The 12,971-nt window shown below is 42.8% G+C and overlaps 1 protein-coding gene across 12 annotated transcripts in view; it reads right to left on the minus strand.

Annotated features, from left to right (window-relative positions):
* Positions 1 to 12,715, minus strand: part of FAM184A (family with sequence similarity 184 member A) — a 189,890-nt gene extending 177,175 nt beyond the window's left edge. For 8 of the 12 annotated variants that reach the window (XR_006279944.1, XR_006279943.1, XM_038394939.2 and 5 more), the window contains exon 1: positions 12,147 to 12,715. Coding sequence is in view for 9 of the 12 variants with exons in the window: in XM_038394939.2 (XP_038250867.1) it covers positions 12,147 to 12,314 (168 nt within the window). In the remaining 3 variants the exon portion in view is untranslated. The remainder of the gene's footprint in view (positions 1 to 12,146) is intronic. The other 4 variants (XR_006279942.1, XM_043510879.1, XM_038394936.2 and 1 more) reach the window with 2 other exon arrangements.
* Positions 12,716 to 12,971: the final 256 nt, after the last annotated feature.

Here is a 12,971-nt window from a genome sequence, read left to right on the forward strand (position 1 = left end):
TGAGGCATCTACTCTCACAAGAAAGCATCCTGTACGGTAGTAGTAAATGGAGACCTATTCCCTTCCCCAGGTTAGCTTCTGTGTGGATTGTCTGTTTCATTAGGAAGGATATGACATGGATTACAAATACTGTTAATGCCTAGAACCCCAAGAGAGGAACTGTACAATAGATGGTGAGTGAGTCCTGGCCCCCAAAACTTGCCATCTAAATAAACAAGACAGGAAAAGGGCAGGAGGAGGGGGAAAAAAAAAAAGATACAAAAGTGAAGTGAGTTGCCAAAATTCAAGCAGGTCAGTGGCAGAATTGAGAACAGAAATCAAAACTGGATTCTGGGATTCAGGAGATCTATCTACTGGGCAATGATACTCACTCCACCCCTACGGCTCTTAGCATTTTTCTGTATCTTTGAAGTCCCTGCAGTTTGTCAATATCTAACCATGACTGAAGGTCCAGCCCTGGGTACAGTAACCCATATGAAGTCTCACTGGAGCAGAATAGAGAGACTATTGGTACATCTACACACCAAAAAAAAAAAGACAGCAAGTTTCAGACCTGGGGTCAACTGACTCAGGCTCACACTGTGGGGCTAAAAATAGCAGTGCAGACATTGAGGCTTGGGCTACAACTTGGTTCCGAGTCCCTCCTTGCTGGGTTTCACAGCTTGGGCTCCAGCCCAAGACCCAAAATTTACACATCTCTTTTTAGCCCTGCAGGAAAGGCTAGTCAGTTGACCAGGGCTCTGAGACTTGCTGCCATTTGTGTGTGTATGTACCCTATATTACAGCAACTGGGTACGTCCTAATGATCTCTCTCTTTAAGGCATTTATAGTTACAGGACAGCAAGTGTGTGTACAGCAGTTCCAGAAATGTTTACAGGTAAGTGTTATACTACTGGACTTCTGCATAGTATCTTTATTACCAATAAATAAATCTAGAATCTAGAATAGCATTTTCAGAATTAATATGGGACATGTACAGCAGCTTTCTCATGCTTATGGCTTATGGTTAGACAGCTAGGAGAAAAGCTTGCCCAAATATTAAATATTTAATTCTTAATGCATTAACTTGAGGCGTAGGGAAGAAGCATTTGACACACTTGGAATCACAGACAGAAATCAGAATTTACTATTTCATTCAGGCAGTCTTTCGACCTTTCAGAAGGACAGGTACAAAAGGAAAGGTCATAGAAACTAGAGATTGCTTCTGGGTAGAGTCTTAAGTTTCTAACTTCAATCTTAGAATATGAAATGTATGTATGAAATATGAAATGTTTCATAAAGGCCACTGGAGAGACAAACCTCACTTTTAGCAAAGCCCTGTTATCTCCTTGTTTATATAGCATATAATTTAAGGTTTCAGAGTAGCAGCCGTGTTAGTCTGTATTCGCAAAAAGAAAAGGAGGACTTGTGGCACCTTAGAGACTAACAAATTTATTAGAGCATAAGCTTTCGTGAGCTACAGCTCACAGCTCACTTCAAAATGCATCCGATGAAGTGAGCTGTAGCTCACGAAAGCTTATGCTCTAATAAATTTGTTAGTCTCTAAGGTGCCACAAGTACTCCTTTTCTTTTTGCATATAATTTAAGTTACAGCTACCAAAAATTAAGAGTCAAGTCTCATGATTTGAAAGGGTTCCACTGGCAGTCAAGGTTTATATCCAAATGTCCTATGCTCAGTGAATTTATCTTGAACGAACCACTGGTAAAAGGCAAAAACATATACCATATCTATGGAAATGTTTGGACCAAAGCCTGCCATTCTTTCTTAGCAAAAATCTCTAACTTGACTTCACCCCCACGAACATGATACAGTTCTGTGGTGACCTAGAATCCTATTTTCGACGTCTCCGACTCAAGGAATCTTTCCAACACACCTCTGACCAACATATTAACCCACAGAGACCTTCCTACCAACACTACAAAAAGGAGGATTCTGGGTGGACTCCTCCTGAAGGTCGAAACAGCAGACTGGACTTCTACATAGAGTGCTTCCGCCGACGTGCACGGGCTAAAATTGTGGAAAAGCAGCATCACTTGCCCCATAACCTCAGCCGTGCGGAACACAATGCCATCCACAGCCTCAGAAACAACTCTGACATCATAATCAAAAAGGCTGACAAAGGAGGTGCTGTCGACATCATGAATAGGTCGGAGTATGAACAAGAGGCTACTAGGCAGCTCTCCAACACCACTTTCTACAAGCCATTACCCTCTGATCCCATTGAGAGTTACCAAAAGAAACTACAGCATTTGCTCAAGAAACTCCCTGAAAAAGCACAAGAACAAAATCCGCACAGACACACCCCTAGAACCCCGACATGGGGTATTCCATCTGCTACCCAAGATCCATAAACCTGGAAATCCTGGACACCCCATCATCTCAGGCATTGGCACCCTGACAGCAGAATTGTCTGGCTATCCCTCCTCAGGCCCTACGTTACCAGCACTCCCAGCTATCTTTGAGACACCACTGACTTCCTGAGGAAGCTACAATCCATCGGTGATCTTCCTAAAAACACCATCCTAGCACTATGGATGTAGAAGCCCTCTACACCAACATTCCACACAAAGATGGACTACAAGCCGTCAGGAACAGTATCCCCGATAATGTCACGGCTAACCTGGTGGCTGAACTTTGTGACTTTGTCCTCACCCATAACTATTTCACATTTGGTGACAATGTATACCTTCAAATCAGCACTGCGATGTGTAACCGCATGGCCCCACAGTATACCAACATTTTTATGGCTGACTTAGAACAACGCTTCCTCAGCTCTCGTCTCCTAATACCCCTACTCTACTTGCGCTACATTGATGACATCTTCATCATCTGGACCTATGGAAAAGAAGCCCTTGAGGAATTCCACCAGGATTTCAACAATTTCCATCCCACCATCAACCTCAGCCTGGACCAGTCCACACAAGAGATCCACTTCCTGGACACTACGCTGCTAATAAGCGATGGTCACATAACCACCACCCTATATCGGAAACCTACTGACCGCTATTCCTACCTACATGCCTTTAGCTTTCATCCAGATCATACCACACGATCCATTGTCTACAGCCAAGCTCTACGATATAACCGCATTTGCTCCAACCCCTCAGACAGAGACAAACACCTATAAGATCTCTATCATGCATTCCTACAACTACAATACCCACCTGCTGAAGTGAAGAAACAGATTGACAGAGCCAGAAGAGTACCCAGAAGTCACCTACTACAGGACAGGCCCAACAAAGAAAATAACAGAATGCCACTAGCCATCACCTTCAGCCCCCAACTAAAACCTCTCCAACGCATCCTCAAGGATCTACAACCTATCCTGAAGGACGACCCATCACTCTCACAGATCTTGGGAGACAGGCCAGTCCTTGCTTACAGACAGCCCCCCAATCTGAAGCAAATACTCACCAGCAACCACACACCACACAACAGAACCACTAACCCAGGAACCTATCATTGCAACAAAGCCCGTTGCCAACTCTGTCCACATATCTATTCAGCGGACACCATCATAGGGCTTAATCACATCAGCCACACTATCAGAGGCTCGTTCACTTGCGCATCTACGAATGTGATATATGCCATCATGTGCCAGCAATGCCCCTCTGCCATGTACATTGGTCAAACTGGACAGTCTCTACGTAAAAGAATAAATGAACACAAATCAGACGTCAAGAATTATAACATTCAAAAACCAGTCGGAGAACACTTCAATCTCTCTGGTCACTCGATTACAGACCTGAGGGTGGCTATCCTTCAATGAGAGACTGCTGAATTGGAATTCATTTGCAAACTGGATACAATTATCTTAGGCTTGAATAGAGACTGGGAATGGATGAGTCATTACACAAAGTAAAACTATTTCTCCATGTTATTTCTCACCCTCACCCCACCCCCCACTGTTCCTCAGATGTTCTTGTTAACTGCTGGAAATAGCCTACCTGCTTGTCACCATGAAAGGTTTTCCTCCTTTCCCCCCCCTGCTGCTGGTGATGGCTCATCTTAAGTGATCACTCTCCTTACAGTGTGTATGATAAAACCCATTGTTTCATGTTCTCTGTGTGTGTATATAAATCTCCCCTCTGTATTTTCCACCAAATGCATCCGATGAAGTGAGCTGTAGCTCACGAAAGCTTATGCTCAAATAAATTTGTTAGTCTCTAAGGTGCCACAAGTACTCCTTTTCTAACTTCAATAGGAATTCCACACATAGAAGAGTGACCAACAGGAATCTCTACCTATATGTTCCTTTACAGGGACTGTAATTTGAAACAAATATTAAGACCACCTCTTTATTAGCCCACAGGTTTCCCTTATTGTCTCTTTATAATCCAGCTTTATCCCAGACACCCTTAAAGATTAACATGTGGTGACATTGCACTCCATAATGTTTTATGGAAATATGCTTATGAGTGTGAATATAACGTAACTGGAATATGCTTTACGCATAAGGCCTCTTGTAAGGTGTCATTATAAATCTTATAATCTGAGTGTCTTCATCCTATTTGTATGAATGTATCATTCCTGTATCTCAAACTAGGAATATGAAGTATAACTCTGAGGTCCTATTGTAATTGTGAAGTGTGGGCCATTAATAGTGGTCTGGAAGCTTGATGGTTCCCATTGACTAGGACAATTGGTTGTAAATGGTCTGTTTACTTGCTAACCTTCCTGGGTTTGTGCAGGCCAGCCCTGGAAGAATGGAGGCTGGGGTCTCACAGGACATGTGAACATGTCACCTGATACTGGAATCCATCTTAAACCTGGTGCCTTTCCAGTTTGAAGGGGGTGGGGACCCAAAGAGACAAAAGATTCCCGTCTTGTGCCAAAGCTATAAAAGGGGGTGGAAGAGAACAAAGGGGGCTGCCAGTCATGAGAACACCCCTGCTTTCCACCTAAAATGTCTGCTGGAACTAACAAGGACTGCACCAGGGGAAAGAAATAGGCCCAGACTAAGAAGAAGTCTAGTCTGGGAGAGAGCTTACTGGAACATCTCTGAGGGTGAGATTTTACCTGTAATCAGTTTCTTAAATATATTAGGCTTAGACTTGCGTGTTTTTATTTTGTTTGGTGACTTACTTTCTTCTGTCTGTTATTATTTGAAACCACTTAAATCCTATTTTACACTTAATAAACCCAGAGTAAGTGATTAACACCTGGGGGAGCAAACAGCTGTGCATCTCTCTCTCTATCAGTCTTATAGAGGGCGGACAATTTAAGAGTTTACCCTGTATACGCTTTATACAAAATAAAACGGATTTATTTGGGGTTTGGATCCCACTGGGTGAATGGGTGCTGGAGGCAAGTAACCTGCTGAGCAATTTTTAGTTAAAGTCTGCAGCTTTGGGGGCGTGGACCAGGCCTGGGTCTGTGTTGCAACAGGCTAGCATGTCTGGTTTAACAAGGCAAGGTTCTGGAGTCCCAGGCTGGCAGGGAAAACGGGCTCAGATGTAATTCCAGCACGTCAGGTGAAAGTCCCAAGGGGTCTCCGTGACCAAACCCGTCCCATGACTTAACTTCAGCACTAAAGATGTTTTTAACAGTTTATTAGGTCAAAGAAAGCTAACCATTTAAATACTGGTCTGAGGACAGAGCGGTCAGGATACCAATATCTAAATTTTCTCCACTTACTCTGCTCCATCAACAAAAAAATCCCAAAAGGAATGCTTCCTGTATTAAAGAAGTTCTATGAGCCCACTTTAGTGCCACTATCAAGCGTTGGGCTCTTGAATCCTAACCCTTTTTCCACCAACAGGACAGTGAAGGAAAAAAGGATTACTAGAGAGGTTTTGACAATATTTAGTCTTGATGACAAACGCAGAAAGGAATTCTAACAGTTTAGGAAAAGAGAAAAGGAGTACTTGTGGCACCTTAGAGACTAACAAATTTATTAGAGCATAAGCTTTCGTGAGCTACAGCTCACTTCATCGGATGTAAATGCATCCGATGAAGTGAGCTGTAGCTCACGAAAGCTTATGCTCTAATAAATTTGTTAGTCTCTAAGGTGCCACAAGTACTCCTTTTCTTTTGAGAATACAGACTAACACGGCTGCTACTCTGAAACCTAGGAAAAGAGAGTTTACTGTTCTTCCATGAAAAGATCTTGTTGCTAGCTAATATTTTAACTTCACATCAGTCACTGGGCCAAGCACAAAGAAGCCTAGAATAGGAAAATTTAAAACGTTTAGGGAGAGTTGACCAACTTTCATACCATTTTAACTGATAGTTGGCCTTCAGATGCTTTTTTGTTTATTTTTGAACAAAAAGCTTGTCTGAAGCAGTGCTAATTGCTTCTGTTTACATAATACAGATCTCAGGGTAGGTACCCATTAACCTGTAAACTTTCCATTTCAAGAAATCTGCAATACTAAAGTCTCCCCATGCAACACAAACAGATGGTTTTCATCCAATTATCTCATCTACTTGTTTCAGCCAACTAAACTACCTGTGACTCAGCTAATGCTAATTATTTGGATTTTGTTTTTGTCCGAATGCAATTTGTAGCTCTTACCATAATAGTGAAGGATTAAAGTATTTTATCCACAGGGATGCACATAATTCATAAGATAAATATAAAATCAAGATCATTGAGATTCCTGCTTCATGTGTTAACGCATTTAAAGGAAGGACTCTGATGATATAGTAAAAAAAAAAAAAAAAAAAAAAAAAAAAAAAAATCCAAAGAAGCAACTGAAACAGTAATCCACTAACAGAAGTCTTTATTCAGGACTACTCAATTCTTAGATTGAAGGTGCCTCAAGGGAGGAACTGTTTCCTTCTATGTCTCTACAGAAGGCCTATGAGGGCCCTGATCCTGACTAAGAAAAAAAGCACATAAGAATAAAATACTAATACACTGCATTAAGAACATCATCTTGAGGTTCTAGGTCACTTTTAGGCACTTTTTAAGCTGCTTAGTGTCAAGACCAAAGTTAGGGTGGTCATGCCTAGTGATCAGGGCTGATGCCAAAAGGGGCAGGAGACAAAAAGCAGTAGCCTGAGTTTAGGAGCTGGAGTCAGGGTCCTAGTACCAATAATAGGGGGTGGGATCCAAGCTGCAAAACCAGGGTCTGCAGTCAGAATTCAAGTACCAAGTCATGGGGCAAAGCAGAAGTCAGACTCCAAGTACTGAAACCAGGGGTGCAAGCTGGGGTCAGAAGTCTAAAAGTAACCCAAGATGCAGGTATGATGGTACAATTGGCTGAAGATGTCTACCTCATTGCACTGACATATCCTGGAATCCTCCTGAGCTTAAGTAAGGCGCATGGACCAATCAGGGGCCACGACTGAAATTGTCAATCCAACCTTGTGAAGTGGTACTACCTGTGATGCTTATTTCCATAGGGTCTATGTGGTAATGCATATGGCCCTACCACGGCAGCAGTATAGAAGTGAGAGTCATCCCGCAGACCCAGGTTCTAGTTCTGCCTCTGAAAAATCATATACTTAGGTACTTTTGAAGATGTTAGCTTTCTCTAAGTTAGCATACCAATACCTTGAAAATTCTGAAATACTTAATGTTGAAAGTACATAAGGGGAAAATATAGGTCAGATAGTAGTAACAAATGCCACTTTTTTTAAACAAACAAACACCTTGCCCCACAACATGCAGGAGATTTATGGTAAATCGTGGCTGATGCAATTTTAGTCCTTCCTATTTCGCTTAAGCTCCTTATTTCTAGGCACTTCAAAAGATGTGTACCAGTTTAGAAGATAAAATAGTATCTAATAACAAAATTAAAGCATGCCATCAAGAAATAATCTGTGATTATATGTGATTGCATATGTACATCTGACCAACTGCATGCCTGAATATCAAAGCAGTATGAAATCTCTGCTTGCTGTGGAGAAAGAAAAAAAGAAAGTATTAGTTTGCTTGGAACAGGCTGAATAAAAAAACAAAAAATAAAAAAACAAGTTACTGTTATCCTGTACTGATGTATGCATGGCAGTTCTAGCCCTAAAAAGCGCCTGAACACCTGGATTACAATTTAAGATGATTTTATGGCTCTGTCTTGAAGTTATAATTTTAAGGTCACTTGGACTTTTAATTCTTCAATCACGTACAAACATGTCTGCATATTCTCAGGTGCAAACCGTACAACAGTTCAATACGTCTGTTCACTTTTAGAAAAAACTACTTACATTGTAAGCTCTTTGGGGCAGGGACAGTCTGTTCTGTGGATGTACAGCACCTAGCATAATGGGGTCCTGGTTCACACCCGGAGCTCCAAGGTGCTGAAATACTACTACAGATAATATTATCAGTGTTCCATAGTTTGCACTGTTGCCAAGTAGTTTATGGATGAAGTTTAAGGTGTTTTTGACCTACAGCCCTAAAAGATGTGGGACCTTGCTATCTAAGAAACTGGTCACAGCTGTTACATCATCACACCAGCAGTGAGCCCTCCTGGTTTACTCCAGTGACACGGGGCTAGTGACAAGTCAATTTCTGTGAGTTCCTCGACTCTAGTCACTTCACGCATCCAAAGAACTGTTTTTTGTTTTTTTTTTTTTTACCCACGAAAGCTTATGCTCAAATAAATCAGACTAACACAGCTACTCTAGAACTCACTCCCCTGCAAAACTTCCACTCTGGAACAAGAGTCTATTACAAAAAAACCAGTAGAACCTCACAGTATTGCCAGCGAACCAAATATGAACACCTGACCTGTAAAGGTTACCACACATAAATCTTTGCAGGACCAGGGCTGTTAGGCTTGCCTATACAGATATTATGTGGAAAGTTGGTTTATGCAGTGTAAACCTATAGCGCAATAGCTTGTCACACACTACCTAGCTGTGTGGATCCTACTATCATGAAGTGAGCTGTAGCTCACGAAAGCTTATGCTCAAATAAATTTGTTAGTCTCCAAGGTGCCACAAGTACTCCTTTTCTTTTTGAACTTTTAGTGTACATTAGCAGGGTCCACATTGTCAGGGCAAGGCAAGCCAGTCTGCAGATTTGAACCCCAACTTGCCATGGACAAATTATCGGTATAGACAAGCCATTAACCTGTAAATTAAACCAACCTTTTTCAAATACACAACTTGAAGGGTGACCCACATACTGTACTTAGCTTTACAAAGTGTTGGAAATAAGACTCCATGTAATGTATTATTGGGTTCATCTTATAGCAACAGGTACCTTAAAATAAACTGAAGCATTAATTTTGATAAACTACTATGCTGAAAGACATTAGGGCTAAGACGAGAATACACCGCATTTCTGAATATTTACATACATAAGATCCCTGAATGCAGAGCTACTTCAATGCTTTGAGTACCTCAGAATATATAGGTTTCAGGGTAGCAGCTGTGTTAGTCTGTATCTGCAAAAATAAAAGGAGTACTTGTGGCACCTTAGAGACTAACAAATTTATTTGAGCATAAGCTTTCATGAGCTACAGCTCACTTCATCGGATGCATTCAGTGGAAAATACAGTGGGGAGATTTATATACACAGAGAACATGAAACAATGGGTGTTACCATACACACTGTAATGAGAGTGATCAGGTAAGACGAGCTATTACCAGCAGGGGAGTGGGGGGGGGGGTGAAGAGAAGGGAATCTTCTGTAGTGATAATCAAGGTGGGCCATTTCCAGCAGTTGACAAGAACATCTGAGGAGCAGGGCGGGGGGTGGGGGAAGAGAGTAAGCAAGCATGGGGACATAGTTTTACTTTGTGTAATGATCCATCCACTCCCAGTCTTTATTCAAGCCTAAGTTAATTGTATCCTCAAATAAATTTGTTAGTCTCTAAGGTGCCACAAGTACGCCATTTCTTTTTTCAGAATATATAGCATACATCCAATGACAGGGAACTCAAAAGGCCATGCATCTATTTTAACATGGAAATGAAATATGCTTCTAATGACAACTATTAAATGCTATGCAAACTACTGAAATAAGAAAAGGAAATAAACCTAAAATTGTACACATATAAGAATTAGTCTGTACAAATATTCTCACATACCTACCACAACTTAAATTCCTGAAAGCTTTGTAAGCCAAATCAAGCGTCACCTGAACACTCTTCATACATGGTGACCAAAGATAAAAACTACTAATTATATTATCTTAGTTTTAAACCACAATTCAAGTTTTAAGCAAGATATGTAGAAAATAAGCTTTACTATAGCAGTTATTTGACTAGTTTGAACTGTATTTCACTCAGTGAAAAATAACTTCCTAAGGAAGGTTTCAGAATAGCAGCCGTGTTAGTCTGTATTCGCAAAAAGAAAAAAAAGGGAGTACTTGTGGCACCTTAGAGACTAACAAATTTATTTGAGCGTAAGCTTTCGTGAGCTTCAGCTGAATGCATCCGATGAAGTGAGCTGTAGCTCATGAAAGCTTATGCTCAAATGAATTTGTTAGTCTCTAAGGTGCCACAAGTCCTCCTTTTCTTCTTCCTAAGGAAGGCTCTGATCCTTCCCTAACTGAGGTTAATGTGAGCAAGAATAAGGTCAATATCCAGGAAAGAAATAAAATCTGACTTGTCAAAATAATTTGTTTTCATATAGCGGTAGCATACTATGCTGTCTACATTAACTGACTCTGGTAAATATTTGCCTTTATTTCATTCAAATATACACAGACAATCTGGTATGGCCTGCATGACTACCATAAACTTCCTGCAAAAAATTCTCTATTTCTGTTCAGCAAACGAGCTGAACTGAGATGAAACGTTTTCTTCCTCCAGTTTAGCAGATATTTGAAGGATACTAATATGTTCATTACTTAAGGGGTTTTTAACTTCTTCTTTAAATATAAGCTATATGAAGCTTGAAACGGCTCATTACCAATTACTTTCCCTCCAACACACATTATGTATTTCCCTCATGCAAAGCTGTCTGTGTGTTTTATGAATTGTGATTCTTTTTCAAACCAAGGAAAATTACAGAATTGAATCATGCATTTGTAAAAAGTTATGCTGAATATGCAAATCATAACTACAGTAGAGTCTGTCACCTTTCAGTCTACTAATCTTGACATTGTTCCTTTAAAGTATCATGAAGTTGACAGATTTCCACTCTATACGGCTAAATTCAGTGCCTTGCATAATGACAGGTTTCATAGTAGCAGCCGTGTTAGTCTGTATTCGCAAAAAGAAAAGGAGGACTTGTGGCACCTTAGAGACTAACAAATTTATTTGAGCATAAGCTTTCGTGAGCTACAGCATCCGATGAAGTGAGCTGTAGCTCACGAAAGCTTATGCTCAAATAAATTTGTTAGTCTCTAAGGTGCCACAAGTCCTCCTTTTCTTTTTTGCGAATACAGACTAACACGGCTGCTACTCTGAAACCTTTAAAGTATCAGCTTTTAACAAAAAATGTATACTACAGTATCATCTTACAGGGCTTAGGATCCTGTCTTGAAGGCTGTTAAATCAGTGAGACAAAACTGATATTTGCCCTTCTTCCCCCCAAAATCATTACTTAAGACAGTTAATTCATTGTTAAGGGACACTCAAAACAACAGATACTAAAAATAAGTTCTTGATAAAGAACAAAGCTAGTTCCAAGTTTATTTAAAAAAAAATCACCTAGAATGGCTTATTCACCTCTATGAGAATGAAGGAGTTTTTTTTTAAAACCCTGTAAATTGTAGAGTATAAATATAAAATCCAGTCAGTCAGCATCAGTTTCCCTAAACCCTGACAGTTATACAGGAAAAACTACGTACACAAGCACAGTTTAATGGACTCACTTTATAGCTTTCCAAACGCATTTTTAATGTCATGTTTTGGAACTAAAACTATTTGTCTCGCTGGCTTTGCTTTAGGATTTCACCTTCAACCGACGTCAAAACCTGCATAAATGCCATTATGTCTTCGGTGAAAAACACGTTGTGGATTCCACCCTGGGGAACTGAGGTAACACGGCAATAAGAGCAGCGCAGCCAATCCACATGCAGCTTTTACAAGGGACTGATCCGCCTGGTTTTCATCAGTGGAAGATCTCCATCTAAATGGGAATTGGAAGCCAGTTTTGCCCCTCTCAGGCGGAAGAATGCGGCTTGTAGGAGACGAAAGAGCGCTGAGCGATCTCCTTCTTTCACCCAGAGAGCAGCTCGCAGCAGGAGACCCACGACACGGCTGGAGAGTTGGGGGGGGGGGGGGCCGGGGGACACGCTTACCTTGGTGAGCTGGGCTATTTTCTTGCTCATTTTGAGGTGCAGATCCTGGCTGTACTCCACGCTGAGCCCCGGCTGGGAACTGGACGCGACGAATGTCCCAGCGCTGGCTGAGGAGCTGCCGCCGCCGCCGTAGTAATGCTGCTGCCAGCTCATCCCGGGGGTCGCCATCTTCACAGCGAGACCCCGCTACTCCTCCCGCTCCGCTTTCCAGGAAAGCGTCCCGGGGGTCGGGGGGGGGGGGAGCGGCGCGATGCCGTAGCTCGCTGACCGCACACGCTGCCGGGGTCACTGGCGGAGCGTGCCCCTCCAGCCCCCCCGCGGCGGGGACCCCGGTCCCGGCTCCCTCACACCATCCGCCCCCTCCGCGAGGCCCCCGGCGGGGGAGAAGCTGCGCACCAGCGGCGGGGCAGCAAGCGGGCCACGCCGCCGCTTCCCTGGCCCGGTGCCGGGGTGGCCGAAAGGCCCCCTGACAACGCCACCTCCGGGAGCGGCGGTCTCCGGCGGCGGCCGCCGCCGCGGCTCGCCCCGCCCGCGCAGAGGAGCCGGCGACTGTTGCTGCAGCCGCCACTCGGTTACCAAGCTCCGGCTACACTGTTTACGCTGAGCAATGTCGTCACTTCCGGCTGCTCATTCCCGGCCTTGTCAGTCTGATCCGCCACAGGGGCGAAGCAACCGGAGCCACGCGCATGCGTATCAGCTGGAAAACTCTCCCCTCCAGTCTCCCCCCTGGGCCGCAGGCGGGCGCGCGCTGTTCCACTGCCCCCTCCCCGTCTTCCGGGCTGCTGGTGCGCGCGCCACGCGCTGTACCCGAGCAGCGGGTGCATG

This window comes from Dermochelys coriacea, chromosome 3 (genome assembly GCF_009764565.3).
Source record: "Dermochelys coriacea isolate rDerCor1 chromosome 3, rDerCor1.pri.v4, whole genome shotgun sequence".
Taxonomy (NCBI): Eukaryota; Metazoa; Chordata; order Testudines; family Dermochelyidae; genus Dermochelys; species Dermochelys coriacea.